General features: G+C 39.3%; 1 protein-coding gene across 2 annotated transcripts in view; it reads right to left on the reverse strand.

Annotated features, from left to right (window-relative positions):
- Positions 1 to 22,796, reverse strand: part of KIF1B (kinesin family member 1B) — a 93,438-nt gene that overhangs the window by 32,219 nt on the left and 38,423 nt on the right. The window contains exons 15-24 of one of the 2 annotated variants that reach the window (XM_031044266.2): positions 22,228 to 22,307; positions 21,606 to 21,681; positions 18,755 to 18,834; positions 17,234 to 17,340; positions 16,694 to 16,777; positions 14,972 to 15,152; positions 14,500 to 14,572; positions 2,138 to 2,231; positions 1,216 to 1,364; positions 440 to 618 (exon numbers count right to left, since the gene is read on the reverse strand). In XM_031044266.2, the coding sequence (XP_030900126.1) occupies positions 440 to 618; positions 1,216 to 1,364; positions 2,138 to 2,231; positions 14,500 to 14,572; positions 14,972 to 15,152; positions 16,694 to 16,777; positions 17,234 to 17,340; positions 18,755 to 18,834; positions 21,606 to 21,681; positions 22,228 to 22,307 (1,103 nt within the window). Of the gene's footprint in view, positions 1 to 439; positions 619 to 1,215; positions 1,365 to 2,137; positions 2,232 to 5,345; positions 10,429 to 14,499; positions 14,573 to 14,971; positions 15,153 to 16,693; positions 16,778 to 17,233; positions 17,341 to 18,754; positions 18,835 to 21,605; positions 21,682 to 22,227; positions 22,308 to 22,796 lie in introns of those variants that run through there. The other variant, XM_031044267.2, reaches the window with a different exon arrangement.

Consider the following 22,796-nt stretch of genomic DNA (forward strand, 5'->3'; position numbering starts at 1 on the left):
ATTTGTAAAAATGTGATTAAAATTATTCAGATTACAGTCAGAATCTGTGTAGCTTTGATAGACATAAAGTCTTTATTTAAGTTTATTCTAAATTGTGCCCTACACCACGAGGTTTTATAGTAAGAGGCAGCAAGGAAATGATTACAGTGGAAGGAATGAAAACCAGCATGCACAGATGAGCTGTGATGAGCCTTATTAGACTTATGAAATAAAGTCTAACCTTAAGTGACAAAAATTAAATGTGGAAGCAAGGTAAGATGCTGGAGCACTTGATACAAAAAATCTTGAAAGGTGGTATTTAAAACATACCACACTGTCTAGAAAGCTGGCATTTGGGAGGACAGAGAAAAAACAACAGAGAATGAACAGCAAGGGGTGACATTTTTCAGTGAAGCTCCTTGGATATAAGGAATTTTGTTCTCCAGTAATATTTACATACTTGAGTTTTTCTAAGGACCAGTAATGCGTTGCTCCATTCTTCAGATCCTGGACTTCTACAGCTACCACTGTACGGGGGAAAGGCCTGTTGTCCCGGATCTTCTCCAGCTCAGTGGGCAGAAGCTCTGGTGGCAGGGGTGAGTAGAGCGTGTCTGTCAGCAGGACAAACTGAAACTGCACCTGAACAGAAAAGGTAATATTGCTTTAGCTCTGAGAAGTCAGATACCAGCATCACAGAGGGGACAGACACCTAATCTAAGGCAATGAATGAAGACAGTTTGACTTTCATCTCTGTGAGCAGACTCTGGGCTTTTTATACATCACTCTTCCTCCCTCAAAATGCCATAAAGCATATTTTTCAGCTTAGTACAAATATCTTGCATTTATTGTCCCAGCTAGCAAATGTCTGGAAAATCTATAAACTTAGCACATCCTGCAGCACCCACTTCTCTTGGGAAGATGAATGACCATATGAAGTTACAAGCAAAAAGGAAAAGACAAGGCCCTGGGGAGATGTATATGTACATGTGTTTATGATATTGACAGGAACAGCACAAGGGAAATGAAAAAGAGGAGACTATATCAACCAGATTTGCATGGGATGATGTTCAGTCAGCCAGAAGCCTGAATCAGAAACTCATGATTTTCTGAACCCCTTCAAAGCCTAAACTAATAAGCGGGTGACAAGACTACATGTAACTCTAAGTGTCTGAAGCAGGATTATACAGTCAAAACTGATGAGTCAGAAAATTCAAAAGCTACTCTGCATGTCCCTACCTTTTTCTTTAATTCCACACTGATGGCATTGGCTTCTTTCAGATAGACAGCATTTCCCCACAGCTGGTCCCTCAGTGAAGTAAACTGGTGAAATTTCCACTTCCTGAAAGCCCACTGTGCAAGTTCATATTCGTGTCTTGTCCAGGGCACTAGCAAGAGCAAAGACACAGAGAAATAAAGCACTGTGACTTCTCTAAGCCACCCCAGTAGTCAGTACTGCTGCTGACTGTATCATCAAGTTGTCAATACCTTTTCTGGAAGGGAAGAACAGAAAACAAAACCCTGCATTTTTATTATTCAGTGAGTAAAAATTGGATTAAAACTTCCTCACCTCTAGCAGTGGAGCTGTAATGATCAAGGAAGGAGATTAGAAACAGAGAAAACAAGATAAATTCTATTCCTATTATTTTCAATTAGTTGCCAATTTTTTAAGCCAAATGCTGAAACAGTGGAATGAAAACAACTATTATGGGAATAATAAACTCGAACTACTGTCAGAAATGGAGTTATACAGACATGTCACAGCATGAATTCCAAAAATTCCTACCAAAGAGCAAAAAGAAACTTAAAAATCAAAACCAGGAAACAAAGGCAAAAGTATTATTTTGGTTTAAGACATCTGAACTCTGTTAGTGTCAAGAAGAGATTGAGCCCTTCAAATTCAAGACTACCAAATCATGTTCATAGTTAGACTAATCTTGTTTGTGAATCTATGGGATTTGGGGATGTATATCTACTACTGATGTAAAATACCTTTTCATAGAATGAATTCCACATCTTTATACTGTGAAGATTGCAAAAGAAGAAACCATGAAGTTCTTCACAGCTTTCCCAAGCAAGTTTTCTATCTATTGCAAAGATACTGTAGCAACTGTTTCTTTAGGCTTGGCTACATCCAAATTACTTTTAGCTTCAAACTCACCTTCTTCCTCCTCTTCCTCCTCCTCTGTTGTTTCAGCTGCCAAGGATCTCGTCTCTACCTGCTTCTGCAGGGCCTGCAGCTTACTCTCATAGTCCTGCGGGGAGAGAGGAGATATCGTGTAGGAGGACAGACAAAGGCAGGGAGAGCAGTTAAGAAAGACTAACACCTCAGATGGAATGACAGAGACAGAGAAAAAACACATGAAGATATTTCCATTAAAGCTCAGAGATCACATACCAACACCTACTGTTTTAGTTTAATCTGCCCTTGAAAAGAGAGAAGACAGATGCCAATACAATTAACACAGCAGTGCTGTTTAAAATCATCAGATACACATGCTCATAGTATCTGTAAGAGGCAAAGGTTTAGGATTTATGTTTTGCTAAAGACTGGGAAAAGGGGATTTTTGGGGGTAACCTGCTTGCTGCTTTCAGGGAGGTAGGAAAAAGGCAGAAATACAGAAAAGTACAGAAATAAATGTAAAAGGGGAGGATTATTCACCTTCATTTTCTCAAACAGGAGGATTAACAGCACCACTGATTTGCCTTTTGATACAAAAAAGTCATTTCAGTTGGGGGGGAAGACGTTTTCAATTAGGTTTTCCTCTTGGAATGCAAGCAGCATTCTCACATGTGTGTTTAATACACCAGAAGACTAAAACAAATACCACCACCCTGGCAAGTGGGCAGAGCAGTCTGTGCAGAGGTTTCCCCACAAGGAGCACTTCAACAATACCTTCCAGTGTAAGAGCATTTTCTTCTCATTCAATTCTGCCCTGAAATAAATGCTATTAAGACCTAATAGCCTTGTTATTATTTGGTAGTCAAACAAATACAAATTTGGGATATTTACAATAGATCTTGGTCTCAGAGCCTATCTCAGTGCTGTATTTTATTGTCTGAAGATAATCCTTTGGCATACATTACATCAATTAAACTGGCTTCTCAAGATTTTTATACAAGAGTTACAGCTTATTATGGAGAATTCTTGAAGCCACTCATCTTGTGCTCCAACCTTCTCTTTTCCACAGATCCAATTCCTAAAATTCCTCTCCAATGCACTGTTTGCAGTAATGCATTCCTAAGTCTAACAGCTATAGAAGGAAAGCTTTACATTTTCCTTCCATCTTGTTTAAGCATCCCACTTAAACAGCTACCTTACTCGTTTCTATACAGTACAGCACTTAACACTGCCATAATGTGATTGCATCAAATTTAACCTATGTTCAGTCAGAAAGCCCTTTAGACAGTATCTGGAAATGAGATAAACTTGAAGTGTGTTCCTGTAGTTTCTATTCCCTGGAGTTAGCATTAAAAATGGCAAATGCGCTCTTCAAAAGCAGAGATTTTTCAATACCATGAATTTAACAGCCATGACCTTTAGGGAGAGAAAACTCAACTATTAAAGATATACGGCCTTTGTATGCGGGCTGCATTGTAATGTTTTTATTTCCTCTTGAAAGTTCATTTGCTCCTTCTGCATTTGTGTCTGTTCCATTCACTCCAAGGTGGCTACATACTTACAGCGTAGGGAAACCTTAGCCCAGCAGCAAAAGAACTACAAGCAAAACAAACATACATCCTTCTTTTGGTATTCATTCTGAAACTCTTTATGATTAACAAAACAACCCCTGTTCTAGACCTGATGAGGAGTTTCAGACTTATCCACAGCTCTGAAATACCCAGAGTACTCCTCTTACACATCCATTCATGTAAAGGCATGCTCTCTGGTCTTCTCTTCCCCAGTCCTTGTAGATAAATGTTCTTACATTTGAAACCAAGTTAAAACAGGTCAGATGTGAAGTGACAGAAACAAGCTTCTCTTACTTGCAACAAGGGCAAAATTATTTGTTTTCCTGTAGCGTGAAGTGGATAATCTGAGAATGCCATTTTGAGCTGCTGGATTATAGAAATGATGAAACAAAAAGCTCTTCAGGTAGTGTTTAAATACAGTCTTTGATCAGATTCTTTTGGAGAAACTAAAAAGCTGCAGAGGGAATGGTCAAAAATCTGAAGCATTCCACTGTGAAATTCCTGCTTCCAGCATGAAAAACCCAAGCACATCAAATTCAAAGACCAGCTTCTGGTCTTCTCTATTTTCAGACCTGTGAGCCATGTAAGTGTCTCTTCTGTACATTTTAATACTTAGATAAAAGCCTAATAGAAGCAGCCACTTTTTAATGACTTCACAATAACAAAAAATACTTTTAAAACTAAGAATTGTTGTGGTTTTTTCCCCATAATGAAAAAACAAAACAGGCACCATTTCCCTAAGCAGCAACCCAGGGCTCAGATTGCTTCCTGGCACTTGAAACTATGGCAGTATTTACAAGTAACCGGTGTTGAGTAATAGATGAAGGATGAACTTCAGGTTGGCTCACACAGAAGGTGCACCGACTGCACTGTAACAGGAGTTGGTTTGTTCTACTGCGAAATGGGCAGCTCTCCAGGTAAACATTTCCAGATCTAATTAGCAATAATACACACATAACTTAGTGTGTATTCCACATGTACTATGTATGTACTATGTAAAGGTGCTTCAGCTGCTAGAAAAGGAAAAAATACATCTAGAAGCTGCCCTGAAGCACCATTCCCTTGACTCCCTCAGTTCGAACTCAGTTGTTGTACAGCTTCAGACTGATTGAAATCATTAGCTCCATGAATGTGGACAAAGGGAAGGCAAAGTTTATTTTGCCCATGGGCACACAAATATCTAAAGCCACAACAATCAGATTTTTATGAAAACAGAAAAAAAATAATCAGACACTCAGACTAGGGCCAAGATTTTTAAGACCAGACTGGACCAGCTTCTGAAGCAGAACACTGTGCCATAACAACTTAGACTCTTTGGATCTATGTGATGACCACAATGGTACTGCAGTGCATGTGGCTCCCACCTGTATTCGAGGTATGCATGAAAGTCTGTTTCTTTTGTCTTCAGCAGATAGAGAGCAGCCAGCCCTGTATTGTCTGCCAGAACTTAGAATTTTAATTTAAATGAGTTTTGTGACAGTGCACACAAATCTGTGTAAGCTGCTTTTCACACACAGCAGCAGAAAAATCAGGGTGGATGGACTTACAAGAGTCAGATTGAGGAACAACTAGAAAAACCTTTTTAACTCTGCCAGAACAACACCAGCCCCAAGACAGGAAGCAAAATTAGGAGAATCCTGCAATCAGATTTCATTTCCATTTCACTGAGACAAGTCTGACACTTACAAGAGTATTTCATAGTTTATTGAAAGAGCACTTGTTACAATACAAACCAGTTCTGCTTTTCACAAGGCAGATGCTTGCTCTTAAAGACAATCCACAACTTGTTTTTTCTTAAACAATGGACAGATCTGAAAATCCCATTTAATTCAAAGGCAGCTCACTGCTTTCTTTATAGTACAAATAGGTACACAGCATAGATTTCTCATGTGGCAGCTCCTGAAGTGGTTCAATGGGAAGTATCCAAGTCAGATTTCAACATATAAAGGATAAAGAACAAATTTCAACATATAAAGGATAAAGGACAAACAGTGAGGGAGATATAGAAACTATGCTTAATGTACTGATAAAAATAGCATCCTCTAATTTGACAGATCCCTAAATTTAGATTGCTTTAGAAAGGCTGTTGTAGTCAATCAGAGGAGCGTTAGTGACATGCACTTCCCCCAGCCCCAAATCCACGTGTTCCTAGGGAGTCCTAAAGGATATTTCAGCAATCATCACTAAGGCACAGGTGGATATGAGCCAGCTGTCAAAGCACACAGCACATCAGCACTTAGCAATGGCAATGAAGCTTACTAAACCAGCACTCCCATCATGGATACCACATCTGCATTAACCTGAAAGCCTTTCCACACTGTCTTCTATGAAGAAGCTGTATTACTGTTCATTAGCTTCATTAATACAGAGTTTGGAGTGAGAGGTGTGTGTGTTTCTGAATAGTGCAAGAGATGCACAAGTTTGTATTGCTTTCCCTATCAAATAAGGCACTACATTGTAATTAACATTCCATTCTTAGAGCAGGCAATTATTTTTATAGGCCATTCTTTTGTTTTTCAAGTTTCATTTCTGTAATATCCTCCTAAAAGCCAGGTAAAAAACTCTGCTTCCTCTGAGCAGACTGGACCCCATTTTGACATTGACTATCCTTTTCTGTCAAATCATAAAACATCAGAATAAGCAGGGTTGTTCTAGTGCAGCACTAAAGCAGTGGGGCAAGAGAGACTGATGCAACCTATGGCTCATCATCATCATCGCCGCCACCACCTAGGCATTTCTTCTCAGAGTTCTGAGCAGAAGTTGGCAAAATGTTTTTAGTGTCTAGCATTAAAATATCAAGTGTCAGGAGTTTTTAATCTCATGTCAGTACACATAATTGCATGGACTTCAAAGTTACTCTATGCTCAATCACATGGTGATTTCACATAGGCAGCCACAATCCTCAGCAAAAATGGGACATGATAAAATTGGTTTCATCTTCTCTCAGGACCTACCCCATGCAGACTTACTCTGTTTGGCTCACATATTCCTATGGAATTGGGAGGATTTTCCCCAGCACACATTAAGAGAGTCCAAGCCTTTTGGAGGATATGAAAGAACTTGTTACTCTTGACATGCACAAAACCAAAGTGCAATGTACTACTAAAACTGAATTCTAAAATAAAGGCAACAGCAAAATAGTACTTGAAGCCCAAAACTCACTTTGCAATTCTGACTCAAGCTCAAAGAAAGTACTGCTCACCTACGAGGCTTCTTTAAGAATGAAGACATTTTTGGATGTGATGCTTTATTTCCTTTGTTCAAGTAGGCCACAGCATGAGACAAATGCAAATTACAAAGCCGGATTTGGACACAGAGTTAAACCTGCCATAAAAAATATCCCAAGTGATGTTCTTTTAGGACAGTTAGAGGACTGACTTTGTATCTCCTACCTCAGAGGGCCAGTATCCTATCAGTAACACATGTGCAGAGACTTAAGAGTTGACACTTGATTAATAGATACGTACACAGTGCATAGCTGCTATGTAATGTGTTGCAACCAGCACCTACAGCGTGCACAGGTGAGGAGGGGGTGAAAAAGGAGGACAGGAAACAAAAACAAGATGGAAAGTAAGCTCAAGGCACTTCCTACTCAACTACAGCTATACTGAACAGGCAGAACTAACAGTTACCAGTAGGGCTTATATTTCATCAAAAAATAAGCAACCTCAAGTAAATTAAAGATGATTTGTGCAAACCAGCACAAACAGATCGCAATCTGGACCTACCTTACCAGATCTAGGGTAGTAGCCAATTTTGGTTTTAAAAACATATTCAACTCAAATTTAAAACCAAAATAAGTCCTCAAATCTTTAGATGGGCTTATTCTTAAGTCCACAGATTTTCAGAAGTAAGCACAATTTTGTCTTGCACTTAAAGAAACTAAGAAAGAATAAAGTGTGTAGTTAAAATTAGGACTCTCCAATGGAGATAAAACTCCAAGCTCATAAAGCCTATTCCTTAAGCAATAGTTTTCCTCTAATTCATTTGAAACAATCTGAAGTAGGGATTGCAAGCATTTGTTTTATGGGAAATCATCTGCAAGTATAGACCCTCTTCAGATCAAAATAGATATTAAACATTTTAACTTGCATTTTGAGTGTGGGGAGAAGGAAAATTAATCCTATTTTCTCTTCAAAGTCACCTTCTCCTTTATTAAACAAGTCTTGAACCAGGGGGTTAATCCAAGACCAGAGGCACTAACATGAGGTATCACAGTAAGGTGAAGCAGTTCAATCCTCCTATCTTTGAGGAGAATTCAGCCAATTCAAAAGTAGTGATCTATAAATCTTCATAACTATTTCAAGAACATCCCCAGGCTTATGCCTTAGAAAGCTGAAAACAGAAACCAGAAAGAATCAGCATTCTGAGGCTTCTTCCTGTATCAGAGTGTTGTAAAATCATTTCTATCCACAATCTCCATATAATAATTAAAAAGTATGATATTTAGAGATACAAAGGGAATTAGAAAAAGCTTATTTCCAAAGTATTGCTTCAGCAATATATATCTATTCTGACATAAAACTCCATTCAGGCAGGTTTAACTGTCACAGCAATTTAATACCAATAATCATGAACTTAAGCAGAAGAAGGAAAAATAAAAGACATCTACTCAAGGAGTAGGACTGTTGTGATCCAATAGCTCTTCTTAACTTCTCTATAAAACAAAGCCACGTATCTTGTCAGCCAACAACTTTTGGTTTGTACGTTATTATTACCATTAAGAATTGGAGTTAAGAGTGGAAAATATTGTTCTGAAGAGCCAAGATCAATTTAAAACCAGATGGTCAGTTTCCTTATTACTAAAGGTCACAACGAACATTCAATGCTATAAACTAAATTCCTCTTTTGATTGTCTACGTAAAACACAGGAGGAAGGCAGCACTTTGTAAGTTCCAGACAGTATTTTCAGCATTAGAAAAATACTCCAAGACACACACACAAAACCCTGGTAAATGAGCTAGCAGGGAAGTTCTCCCCTCCACATCCCTCCCTCCAAGTCTTCTAGTCTAGGCAAAAAAGGTTTTAATTTTCAGGATGTTCTTCCAATCAGTGTTGTTTAAACCTCAACAAGTCCCATGCAAACTGAACGGGCTGAAGGGCCAGTACCTTGTGTTTGTGTGTCAAGTTCTACCTGGCCAAACAAAACCCAAAGCAAGACATAAGCCAAGCCAATCCTGGCTGTTTCTCAGTGATCACCCAGAACTGCCCCTGCTTCCCTCCTCCCCCAGCCTACTCTTGGCCAACTAATCATACTGTGGTTTCTCTGCCCGCTTTGAGGTTGGGTGCTGAGAACTGGCGCCTCATCCGTGGGGGCGTCACAAACTGGTTATAGTGGTTAGGCCGGTCAGTCTGTTTGGGGTGGGAGTTGGCTGTGCTGCCTTCCGCACCGCCTCCGTTGCTGTGGTTGCAGTAAGGCTGGCGGTGCTGGTGGATGTGCCGTTTCTGCTGGAAAGTCTGCAGGTCTGGGTTCTGCTGCCCGCTGTACGAGTGCAGGGATTCAGAGGAGCCCGAGCTCTGGCGCCGCAAGCCTTTCTGAGAGCCATTATTGAGAGAATTGCTTCTCCAGCGCAACTGAGGGGATGGCTGCTGCTGGCTGCTAGGCTGTGGCTGAGTGTTTAACTGCTGCCTGTTAATTTGGATGTTATCTTGGTTCCTCTGGGGGCCATAAAGATTCCACAGCTGCTGCGGGTCTTTAGGAGCAGCTTTGCTTTCCTTCTCTTTGTTTTCCTCTTTGCTCTTATCATCTTCTTTTGGGATTCGAACCTCAATAACTTCATCCTCTGTGATAATTATATGGGTGCCTGGACTCCATGAGTTCCTATGTTTGGGATTGCTTTTGAAAGGAAACCGGGGCTTGCGATTTTCAGGTGGGATAAATCGGTGAGGCATGTTTTGTCGACGGAGCTGTTTTGCTATTTCCTGCTGCTGCAGGTTTTTAAAGCGGATCTGTTCTTGCCTCATCCAACGTAATCGTCCACGTCTGAAAGCTGGATCACCTGCCATTAACTGGGAAACACGCTCCTCTTTGGCAAGCTCATCATTCTCGCTTCTTCTTAAGTCATCCGTGGACTTCTTATCCACATCCACCACACCGGCAGAGTTCGGAGACTTAGCATTAGCTATGGTTGACTGAGCTTTCTCTGGAGACCCTATCAGAGGTAGAACCTTCTCCATTTTTAGCATCTTATTTCTAAGGACTTTTATCTCTTCATCCTTCATGTTGTTTTGTTTCTTCACTTCTTGCAAAATATCTTCCAATTTGTCTATATGCACCTTAAGGTCATCCACGTCAGTTATGCCTTTACCATTGGCCATTATGTCTTCAATCTTCTCATCTCCGACTCCTACTGTATCCCAGACATCACGAGCGACAGCTCGCCATGATTCACGCTCATTTGGATCTTTTTTCCCATACATGGCACAGAGCTCTTTCATTTTAACAATGGCCAGAGCCTCAATCTCCTGCCTAGTGTGCCTGAAGTCATTGAGAGCTACCTCATAGCAAATCTCTTTCACAGCCTGAATCTTTAAGTCTGAGATGGTAACCCATTTGGAGTCTTTGCTAAGGCGTCGACGCTGGGGTATCTGGTACATTTTAATAGGCTCTCGTTTCTTCCCACTGCTGGGGAGGCCACACTTTTTTACAATGGTTTGGAGCTTGCTGGGGGGCAGCTTCTCTCTCAGGGAAGTGATCAGTCTCCAACTCTCCTCACACGATCTCTTGTCCGAATCATCCCCACTATCAGAGTCTGCATCCTTTGGAAAAACAAAAATCAAGAAGTGGCCCCAAAATAACCAAAATTAAAATTGTGAGAAAATGGAAAAGCTAAACAAGAAGTAGCAGGCAAAGAAAACTAAATCGAAAAATCAAAACAGAACTAGTGATACGGAACTCCCTGAAGACTCAGTGTTAGGACATTAAAATGTATCTTCAAGAGTCATGGACTGTCAAAATTGGAGCTCTTCACTAAATTAAGATTAACATTATATTTTAAAGTCTCATCATCTCAAAATACCAGATCATCTGAACTCTTCCCTCCCAATCCCTTCCAAAAATCTTTAAATAAATCAACTAAAACCAAGTTCCTAATGAAAAAAATATTGAAAACCAAGTGTAAACTGCACTTCACACATGCTATAAAGACATGCAAGTCCCCGCCACACACATTTGCCTTGGTGCCTGCTGTTGCTTCTTTCAGCAAATCCTCCCCAGGTAGGTGAACACAACAGCCATCATAGAAGATGTCATGAGCAGCCAGAGTAAGTCGGGTTAACACTGGTTAGTAACGTTGCACGTGGTTGCAGGGATGCTCAAGTTTAGAATCCACTTCACTACAATAGCAGCCAGAGAATGTTAGACGATAAGAAAAAATGAAACAGAAGCAGCCGAAAGGTTCAATGTTAAAGGACTGTAAGTGCCACTATGACAGGTGAAGACAGCGGCTCATACTCCAAGACTTGCTACAAGCTAAAAGGATATCCAGAATCAGAGTTTCAGAGGTGGGTTGTGGTTTGCTTTTTGGGTTTTTTTTTCCCCCTTTTGTCACCTTGTTGCTTAGTTTAAAGCAAAGCCAACATTAACAGTTCTTGTCTGTCCGAGGAATGTTTCAGAAGAATGAAGCAGTAATGACTTATTGGTTTTATATGTTGTTTTAATACAAATTCTCTATTTGATATCCTTCATTTGTCCTCTTCGCACACCCTAGGGCCTGGAGCTTCCACACACTTGCTATGAATTATGCATGTTTTGCTTCTTCATTACAAGTTTTCCACCTTTTGCTAAATGATTTTTAATGAGCAGTGCTTCAGGTTTCCATATGCTAAGAATGCTTGTTCAAGTTTACTGCCACCAGAAGTTAAGGATATCCATTATTGCTTACTGCAACCAGGAATTAAAATCAGCCTACTTTTCTTTAAAGGATTATTAAGACATCTCTTTAATAAACAAGAAGTCCTACGTATCATTCTGATCCAAACATCTCCAATAAAACACAGCATTTGGTCTTTTAAAAACCTCTATCTAACATCCCTATTTTTTCACATAGTAATAAAACATAAGAGATCAGGAATAATAACAGCCAGTTACCCTAAAACCAAAGTAAACCCAGATCACTGACTCAGAACCACAGGTTCCTAAACTTCAAGACCATGAAGAATGGGAAATACAATATAATTTGGTTTGGGAAAGATGAAAGAGAATAGAAGAAATACTGCTCTGTTCTATGGGTAACAAGCTCCACAGCCTAAGATTCACATTATTTGAGCTCCTTGTGACTTAATGTATTTTTACTGAATATTATGTTACTGAAATATTATTTTATAATATTTCAGAATAGCATTAGAGTATCAACTTCTAGTTTAGGTCAAAACAGAAACAAAACACTGATTTAGAAACAGAACATAAACTCTCTGTGAGTTTACAGCTGACAGAATTTGTGGCCTAAGGAAACAGCAGTTAGCATACTGCATATTGTAGTTGAAACAAAAGATGCCCTGGAGGAAGACACTGTACAATGTGCACGTTCATGGTTACATCCAGAAAGGCAAAACATGAACTACTAAACATTAAGTCACAGGTTCCACAGGATTATTCTTCTAGGTTACAAAAATACCATATTACTACTTATGGGTAAAGCATGCCTTGTGTATAAAAAGCTGATTAAGAGACACTCTGTGGTCATTGCCCTATGTGCACTCAGAGGTTAAGCAGACCAACACTGGTATATACCCATATTCTAACACCAAGTGGTCACAGGCTTTATGACCAAGAAAACCAGGAAGATAATTTTAGCACTGTTAAACACACTGTCACATTCCATTTGTAAAATGGAGAATGATTATTTCTATTCCCTAGTAATACTGGTTGGAAAATTGGTTGGAATCTCAACACAAACCCAAACCAATCTGGTAAACAGGATTAGCCAGCTTCTTATATCCAAGATTATAGTCCAAAAAAAATATCTCTATTTCAATATCAGTCTTACATAGAAGTAAGTTAGAGAACCTGATATTGCAGCTGGATATCACAGCAATGTAAATAATTTTAAGGTACACAAGCTCGAATGCATTCCCAGATTTCACAATCATTATTCAACAACTGTTGCATGAATGCACTAATCCTGTCCATACCAGACTGCATATGGTGACACAGAAAGGATGAGATATGTCAAGAAGTTGTGCTGTCATCTGAAATATTCTTAAGCATTGTGATAAGCAGCACACTGCTTAACAGGCCAACAATCTCATTTAATATGCTCCCTTACAACTAGGTATGGTGTCTTTCCGGAACTACATGGATAATGCACATAGAATAGTCTTCCACCTTTGCCTACTAATTGAATCAGCCAGAACAAAATCAGCTTAAAGAAATCAGCAGCTTTATCACAGTATTAAACAGCCCACTATCTAAAGAACTTTCCCTTAATCTTATGCATATGGAGAAACAAATTCCCTTCACAACACTTTCATAAATGCAGTCTTACTTGCAGCAGGTCCCCAGACAGCCAATTGTCATATCCTTAATTCACACAAAAGCTTAGCTTATGCCAGTCAGCTAAAATTTAAGGGAGGGAATTCCATTACTTGCATCTCCTTTACACACTGAACTGATTTTTGCCTTACTACTTTCAGCTATGCCAATTTTAACCATAAAAATGCAGAGATTAAATGTTACGTTAGTCACATTTGACTTCCTTTATGAACTATGTGTTGCTTGGGTTCAAACTCTGCCACCATTCCTCTCCATCCAAGAATTTAGTCCCTTGCAATGACATAACTGGAGATGCAGAAGTCTTAAAGTGTATAATATAAGCTTCAAAATAAGAATTTATGTAGCTTCTGCCTGTGGAAGCCACAGTACTTTACTCCATTCTGTTTTGGGAAGAAGGGAGAGAGCTCTACAGTTTAAAATGCAGCATGCATTTAACCCACAGTTTTCAGTGGTCTCAGACTAATACTACAAGCAAATGAATCCTGATTTTGAGGTTCTTATGAGAATTCAGGCACAACTACATTTGCATTCTGGCTAAAAGGCAACCCAATGCAGTTAAAGCAGAATCAGGAGACTCGGAGTTCTTAAGGATATCTAGGTTACATTCCTGGGCTCGGTTTTGAAATTCACAGGGTGCTTGAGGACTGCCTGAATTTCTACTTGTAAGGCACTTCAGAAGACACCTGTTGTGGGAAGACGGAAGTCTTCCTATGTCAGACTGAATTTATCAGACTTCCTATTGAAGAAATGGGTGGAATGGTGGAATTTCCACCGTTCTGAGTGAGTTAACATTCCCTCAGCTCCTTAGTCATAACCCCACCATTGGCATGTGTACCATTAAGAACCTTAAAAAGAACTCCATGCAGGGGAGGGAGAAGGGTTAAAACATGCACAATGCAGCAACATTTTCAGACATCATTCAAAAAATAAACCTAGTGTATCCACGTCCTAGGAATCTCTTTGATAGCACAAAATTAGTATGTTCTGGTGATCCAAGACAAAAATAAAGGCAAACATCCCAAGAAGTAGCTGTTTAGACTACTGTAAAAGTACTTCAAAAAACGCAAGAGCATAGAAATGCCCTTCTTTCAGGTTAAGTTGCAAGAAATCCAACCTGTCTCAACAAGAGACTCTTCATTGTCAATTTTAATCTCTGAATTAAGGTGAAAGAGCTCATTCACACTGATAATAATTCACTGTAGACACAAAGTATTTGAAAGCAAAGAGAGAACTGCATTGTGCAGACAACCCAAGCAAGTTTCCTAAACTTTCAGCTAAGCAAGGACAGGAATTACTGTTTGCCAAAGGTATAGGTAATCTGAAGTAAGGACACATACCAGCCTTTGCTGCTCCAGCAAGAGATCAGCTTCCTCCTTCTCTTTCTTATACAGTATCTCCATTTCTTGTAATCTGGAGATGAACAAAAGAATAGAAGTAGTCAAGAGGTCATTATCTTCATGCTAGTGTGCTCTATATGCACAACCCACTCAATTACAGTTACAAGAGTTATAGTCACTCCACTTAAGCTGTCACTTGTCTATTATAGCATTATAGAACTGAAGCTTCCTATAATTGCAGTGCAGTCCTTCACCAAAAGGTCTATATGGTCAGTAGCAAGTGCTTCCCTGTGGTTTTTAAAGGAGCTACAGCACTGAAACACTGAACTGAAATAGGGAAGCTTTCTGAACTTTCACAACAGAAAGCACAGATGCTACGTGGCAGAACCTAGCTTTAGGTCCTATACAGACACCACCCAAATAACCTACATCTGCCTCCTTGTTTCAGGTAGAACTTTGAGTTATTTGTTACCTTTTCTCCATCTCCTGCTTCATGTCAATGCCCTGCTTCTCCAGAAGCTCCCTCTGAGCAAATGTCCAGTCAACTGGCTCAGAGGGAGTCTCAGCTGATGGTGTTTTCTCTCTTTCTGCTCGTGCTTGCTCTGGATGGTTGAATCTGAAGACGTGATTTTTACCCATGATGATACGATTGCCTAAATATAGGAACAGAAATTAACTCTTTCAGGTAAGGATTCCAGAACTATTGAAAAATATTACTGAATGATTCATCCCATTTATCCTCTGGAATGTCAACATTGCCCTGTAAGGATTTCTGGGTACACTGAAGTAGGTGACAAGAAAAAAAAACCCAGAATGCCTGGTTTGTACAGAACAAGCCACTGCTGATAAGCAGTGCTCAGAGAGGTCACCACTCTCATGGGTCTGATCTAATATCTCAGCAGCGTTCATAAAAAAACTAAAGGACAAACGTGAAGACTGACCAACAGTTGCAATAAATAAACCATATCACGAAATTCCACCTCCCTCCTCCAGTGCCAAAACATGGACAAAAGCCACTTCAGCAGAATTTTCAGCTTGGAAAAGCCAAACTTCAAACACTAGAATGCACAGCACCTGCTTTTCTTTAAGATGTGATTAACGTATCCTAATCAGTGGCATTTATGGAAGGATTTTATAGCTTTTATACTAATGTCAAAAGAGCTGAAGAAATCTAATATTAAGTCTTGCAGTGAAGTCCTAGAGATACCGCATGTGCACAAAGCCTAAGATGTGTGTGATTAAAGCCAGTAGAATGTCTCTACTCCTTCAGAGAACATATTAATGTTAATTTTAAAAAGGCATCCTAGTAAATAGACCTCCAAAGCAACCAAAATTGCCCTTATTAAGATATTACTAAAACACAGGCTCTTAAAGATGTCAGAGACCATGTCTATATTCTAGTAACTCAATTACATATACATGCTTTCTTTGAAGAGAAAGTAATTACACTAAATGATAAATTCATGGTATTCAATATGAACCATATGCAGGCACAGAACAGCAAAAACTGTTCTTCCTTCAATTGTGCAGACTTGTGCTGCAGTCAGTACACTCAGCTCCATAAAAATACTCACAACTTGGTGCAAATAACCCAGAGGTGGGCTTTTTGTTTGTTTTCTGTTTTTTTACAGTAATAAAATGGGAGGGGAACAAAGAAAGCATCATAGCTTGAAAGAGACAAGTTAAAATCCATAATACAGGGAAATCCCTCCTCTGCAATTCCTCCCCCACATGTATTTCTAAAGGAATGTAGGAGACTGAGTGGGAAATCTAATGAGAGCAAAGAGAAGCTGTTGTACTGCAGAGGGTCATATCTGAGCTTTGCCAGGAAACTGGGAATTTTCCATCAGCAACTGGCAGTCTGTCTGCTCTGTCTCACTGAGACTGCCAAGGGCAATAGGCTTGGGCAAGAATGTATTTGAATAATATCAGGGTAAGCAGAAGGATAAGCAGGATGCTGTGTGGCAGTGAATATTTAAATACACTTACAGCTGGAGTACAGCAAAGAAGGAAAGAAAATTAACTGTGTGCCAAAAAAGAATGGTACCAACTTTTGTTTAAAAGCTACAATCCAAAAAGGCAACACTGCTGTCCTTTAACAGCACGCAGCATTCTCTATATATGATGTAAATGTCATGTATGCACAACTCTGAGATGGAGAGTCTACAAAAGAAACCATTCTAACACTTCTTACCTGAGCGCAACTGCACAGGCTGCACAACCCTCTTGCCATTAACATAGGTTTCTGATCGTTCACAAGGCTCCAAAGTAACAATAACTATGGAGAAAAGAACATTGACAAATGAGACTTTGGAGAACACTGTATAGTAACAAAGTGTGTGCACCCTAGAGGCCTCTCATTTCCTGCCCATCTTCCTGCTAATATCAAAGCAAGATACAAGTGAATCACTTCTTGATGCCATGCTGGCTAAAAATTAAAGCCCCATGAGAAAATCAATACTACTGACATCTCCACATATTGCAGTTGGAAATTATCTTTTCCTGTTTGAGTTTCCAAGATTTTAGTTAACCAAGATCAGAAGTTAACTCTTACACTGACTGGAGCCTGCAATTTGAAGCTATTACCACTTAATTTTCTTACCCTATGAGAACAGTGAGTCAAAACTGTTTATTTCAAGTAAGAGAAACTTTCAAATGTCAGTATTCCCTGGCCAATTATGAAGAGAGGAGTGAAAGATTCAGCAATATCTTGCTAGGAGAAACAGTATTTTACCTTCACCATTGTTGTTCCTCTCACTTCGGAAGACACAGTGTTCTTCTTTGATATGAGCCCCACTCAATACAATGTCTTGCCTTCGCTCAGCATCCGCTTGGCCAACCCTGGGTACAACAGTAGATATTCCAAGAGCAAATCAGGTGCTTCCTACAACATTGTAGGACAATGCAGCCCAGAAACATCCAGGAAAAACATCTAAACTATTATCACTATCCCTCAAGTTTATAGGTTTTAACTAACACTTGACTCTGCATTGCAGAGAACCTACCAGATTTACCACGAACTGGAGGATAACTGCTTGACAAAAGGTAAGTTTCCTCTATCTTAAAAGCTGTAATTTACAAAGATAATTGAAATGTTAAACACCTCTGGATTTAATGCATTTTCTTCCCTTTTGTGCCTGCCCTTCTCCCTTTAGCAGTGAAATGAAGGGGAAAAAGAAGTGTCAGGAACTCCCAGTGGTGGGTTTCAGCTGGCACACAGTGATCACACCTTCCAGTCATCACCATCTGCACTTTAACAAAGGAGCAAAAGCGGCTCAGGAGACATTTGCTAAATAAACTGATGCCACAAGCAGTTTCATCCAGCTTCCAGGAAGCAAGATGTTTGCTGTATCCCTCGAGTACAAAGATTTATGCCCATTGCTCAAATATCTGAGCAGTTTTAGATATGAACAAATTAATTTTACATCTTAATGTTCGTGAACAACTCTCTCTGCTTACTACTGTGTGTATTTCTAATGTCAGCTAGCTAGGCCCAAAACTTAAAATGATTTCTTAAGCCTTAAGATATTCTATTCATCATTCTGTGCTGAATCCTCTGTGAGTTTGATGTTCTTTTCAGTAGATCCAGTGCATATTAAGTAGCACCACACAACAGCACCTGTTTGCACATTCTTCTCCATTTGGTCCCTAGGAATACACAAACTATGCAATCAAACATGGCTTAGTGCTTCAAAGATAACAAAAATCACCTCCTCTTCTTCCAGATGTCTCGACAAGAAGCTTTGAAATAAAATCTGTTTTAAATTCCAAGTCTGGAAATTAAATTTAATCTCACATATGTGAATGCAGAATACATTACTTGTGCAGAGACACGGATAAGTTCATTTAAATAACAAAGTGAACACTCACTGATATTGCAGTTGCCTTTATCAAGTATTATGGTTTTCAATCCTCCATCCATCAAAATCTCAAAGGCATTTTCAGTAAGTTTTATTACTTTTAGTTTCCTAGATCTTAGAAGGGATATCAAGCTTTCTTTTGCTGCCCAGGTGTAGTAATGAACTCCTCAGAAAGTGACTGCACACATTACTTTCAAGTTGAATTTGTGCTTTAAAAGCAAAGTTGTAAAGAGCATTTCTGTACTTTTTCTACCTACAGCAATCTCGTGCTTTATTTGTACCTGCAAGTTGAATAGCTCAAGGTACAATTATCATTTAAACTCATGGTGTCTTCAGCATGGGGATTTAAGCAAGCAAAGAAACAGAGTTCAGGGTGTATTAGCACCAATCCTCACCTAGTAATGCCATCTTTGATGTAGTAAAGCAGACATTCAGACATGAGGGGGTCTTCGTTAAGGTTTACAAGATGAGGAGTCTGAAAGAATGAAAAAGAAAAAGTTAATTTAGAACTAAGGACCTACTTTAGGGCTTATTCCCACGGCTGTGGAGGATGGGTATTAATCCAGCAGTTTTGCTAGGAATAGTGAGGCTATTCCATAGTGCGTTTTTTTCAAACATAACCTCCTGTAGTACTAAGGAGCATCACAAAACATCAGCTCAGATTGCTTAGTTATCTGAAATATATATCTATAGAAGGAATAAAGGCATCAGCTGTAAAATAAGATTTCTTGCAAAGTCTCTGTAAGCTTTGGCAGTGGAAACCAAAGAGCAGAAAAGGTTGTTTCAGTAAAACTTTGATGTGGAATCAGCTCTGGCTTTTCTTGGACAATATGCATCATGTGCTCATTTGGAAAAGCCTGTTAACATGAAAAGAAAATCTAAAACTACCATTATTCTTAAATACAAACAGCTAAGAAGCTCTTCATCTAAAGTTCTTCTACATTTAAATTCACTACAGTTACTAAACCAACCTTCTTTGGAGAAAAAACCCCATTGGAATCAGCAAACAAATCACAAGGCCTTGGTGTGAAAATCTAGCCAGTGAGATGGCAGTAAGCACAAGCACAAAAGAAAAGGCAAAAATGGTTAAACAAAATCAAAGAAAGATGGTAAGAGATAAAACTGTTAATAATCCACTTGGGTTTTGTTACCCTCAAATAGAATAAATTTAGGAAAAGAAAATAAATTTCACTAAGAATCCATAGGAGCATTGCTTCCATCATATTCTAGTTGCAAAATGTTTGCTTGAGAGATGTTAACAGCGCTCACTTTACAGCAGTTCCAAAATTACTGGATGCTCACAATGAAATTTGGCTATGAACTAAGTCTGTCAATTGCCCAGTGGAAGACTTGACTATAAAGACAAACAGGGAAATAAAAAGACAACTTTTTCACCCCTAAAAATACAGCGGCCACCTAAACCACAGCTGAAGATGTCCCATGTCATCATCAATATTCACTGCATTCAAATCAACATTTGGAGATGTATAAAGCTCTTAAATCAAGAGAAAACTGGAGAGAAACAAAATCCCAGACATAGTCAACTGCTGTAACACCACTTTGAGTTGTACCATTAGGACACTTTGAAAAGGAATGCTGTACCCTATACATACATGTTTTAGCATCTGAGTTCATTTACTTCATTCAGTCAAAGACTGAATGGGTCTTTTACAGGCAACAGAGAGCTCTGTAAGAAATTAAGCTCAACAACTTGAAAAATGATGCCAGCAAAACTGGCTACGCATTCATTCTGAGATCTAGTATTCATCCACAGTTATGTCTTCAGCTTTCTCCTGTAGAGCATTCTTCAAGCATGAGCTGAGCCTTCCCTGCTCCCATCTCTGAGCAATTTACACAAGCAATTACATTTCCACGATTCATTTCAAGAAGTTTCCTGCCATCAACAGCAAATCTGGTAGATACAGCAATGACTGCACAATGCGATACCTTTTCATTTGTGATGTGGGCAAAATTTACCTTAAGGAGTTCAATTTACAGCTTGGTTTCTAAAAACAGTGCTGTCCTAGCAGCATATGATTAGATAGATAACGGTACCTCAGAAGTGCAAGTCTTTATACAAAAACCTTCAAATTTGCTATCTACATCTCCTAAGTTTTCACAATAGCAGCCACAGTTACTAAAAGGAGAACTAATGAAACTGAAGGGCAAGGATAGCAAGGAACAGCAGCAGACAGGACTAGGTCAGGAGTTTTACTTCACCTAATGGGTAAATACTATCTATTACCAAAGCAGCTACTTAATCCAGATGGCATTTACACACAAACCTGATCAGCTGAAAATGCACCAAAAGAGTCATCAAAAAGAGATGAGGGCCTCTGAGGGAAAATCTACAAGGAGATGAGGATCCAGAACATGAGAGAAAGAAACGTAAAGAACCCTCAATGAATTATTGTCTTTACAAACCTTAGGCAGTTCTGGCATAGATACCAAAAGGAAATCAGACATAACCTACTCCAGACATAACAGTCTAACACTACTTCAAGTGAAGGGCTAAATGTTTTAAACAACTCTGCTGTCCTATATTTCTGTGCCTCTAGGTAGGTCCCTGTTTAACCCTTGGATGAAGTTTGTTACAGGCTTGCACATGCAAGTTTCAGGCTACAAAACGATTAATAAACAAATTCAAGGAAGAGCACCTAGACAAGACTTCAGACTTCTCTGGATATCTCAGAGAAGAACAGACAGAGTACATGAAAGTCACAGCTACTACAGAAAATGGCAACAACAATGCATAGAGAGCGTTTTGAGTTGCTACCAAAGCACAGATTTTCTAATGGAAGGTATAAAAAGTTCAACCATTTTTGATATCAGCATGATATCAGATATCATGAACTTTTCATGCTGCTCCTATTCCATCAATGTCTTAGACTAGCACATGCTTCCCTACCTTAATGACTAATGGAAGCTACCACAGGCAATTCTTTCTACAGCTCCCTAAAAGCGTTAAATACTGTATTGCATCACTTGCATGAGGAAGTGTCCAACTTCATTATTATGGGTAAAATAATCCTTAGATATAGTGTTTTGAGAGATTCTAACACTAAAGCTATTTCCACAAAGATATTTTAAAATGAACTTGCTATTAAGGGTCCAAACTTCACTTATGTGCTTCTGTATCTTACATGAATACACATCCTTGTGTGAGTGGTAATCCCTCATCACCCTCTCCTTCCAGGTTGCTCAGCCTTTCAGGGACATGGTGCAATAGTTATCAATTTTCTCTACCTTTTTAGGTGAAAAGACTCCCAGTGTTCCTCCATCTTCCCGAATGGCAACTCCCATTTCTGCCAACAATGCCTCCCTGAGAAAGAAAAGAAAGATATTTACCATATTTTAGGCTTCTTAGACAAAATAAGTGCTAACGAAAGCCACATTAGACCTTCAACCAACCTATCCAGTGACCACAGAGCGAGAACTGTCACCACCTCATAACACAATAGGGCAAGTTTCTAAACTTTAGCCCTAGAACTTATAGGCCTACGGAACAGCAACAGCAAAAATGTTGCACGTTTAATAGCATTTTAGTGCAATAATATATGACAAGATAAGTACAACTTTTGGAACGTAAGAGAATGTCAAAAGGGAGATGGAAGAAACCCAGACTCCATGCTGCTTCACAGCAGAAGCCAACATACCAGTAGCCAATGTTATCTGATTTACAGCAGTAAACACACTTTACAGAATGTAGGAAAAATATGTGGCTCTCAGCATTGCCCCCACTGTCAGCAGAATCATCCTTAAGCACTATTCTGCTGTTCCACTGCTTCTGAACAGAATAACGTTCTCCATTTTCCACGCTTCTCTGTCTTTTAGAGACCATCCACATACAGCACTTCCGATTCCTGACCTTTCCATCCTAATGGCCTCTGTTTTCCTCAGCTTCTCTTCCCATGTTTCATTCAGCTCTGCAATGATCTTCTCAGATTCCTGTGTGAAAACCCCAGAAGGCTCATTACAATTCCTCTCAAAGTTCTTTCCAGAATACACAAAGCAGTTGAAGTTTGTGCTCAGTTCTAGACCTCAGATTTATTCCGGATATCAAAGTTACTCTCAGGACTTCAAAACCCTAAATTGTCTCCTTTTTAAAAGGGTAAATAGATTTCAAAGCAAACGGAGATGAAAAGACAACTTCCTACCTAACCACAGTCAGATTTTGATTTCAACCACCTCATTTTTTTCCCTTTCCCCCACCTTTTTTTATATTCTTCCTCCCCCCCTTCTTAATTTAAATCTGATTTACAGACATCATTCAGTAACTGGATGCCAAAGCACTGCAGAGACCACACTGTTATTTCCATGGCAACAGCAGCTTTCCAATCGGAAAGGGATATGCAGTGTGTGTCCCAGCCCATTCCAATCCCTGTGGCAGTGTTTCATGGACAAGACATGAGAATGAAGCAGAGGTTCAACACAGCC

This window comes from Melopsittacus undulatus, chromosome 12, assembly GCF_012275295.1.
Source record: "Melopsittacus undulatus isolate bMelUnd1 chromosome 12, bMelUnd1.mat.Z, whole genome shotgun sequence".
NCBI classification, from domain to species: domain Eukaryota; kingdom Metazoa; phylum Chordata; class Aves; order Psittaciformes; family Psittaculidae; genus Melopsittacus; species Melopsittacus undulatus.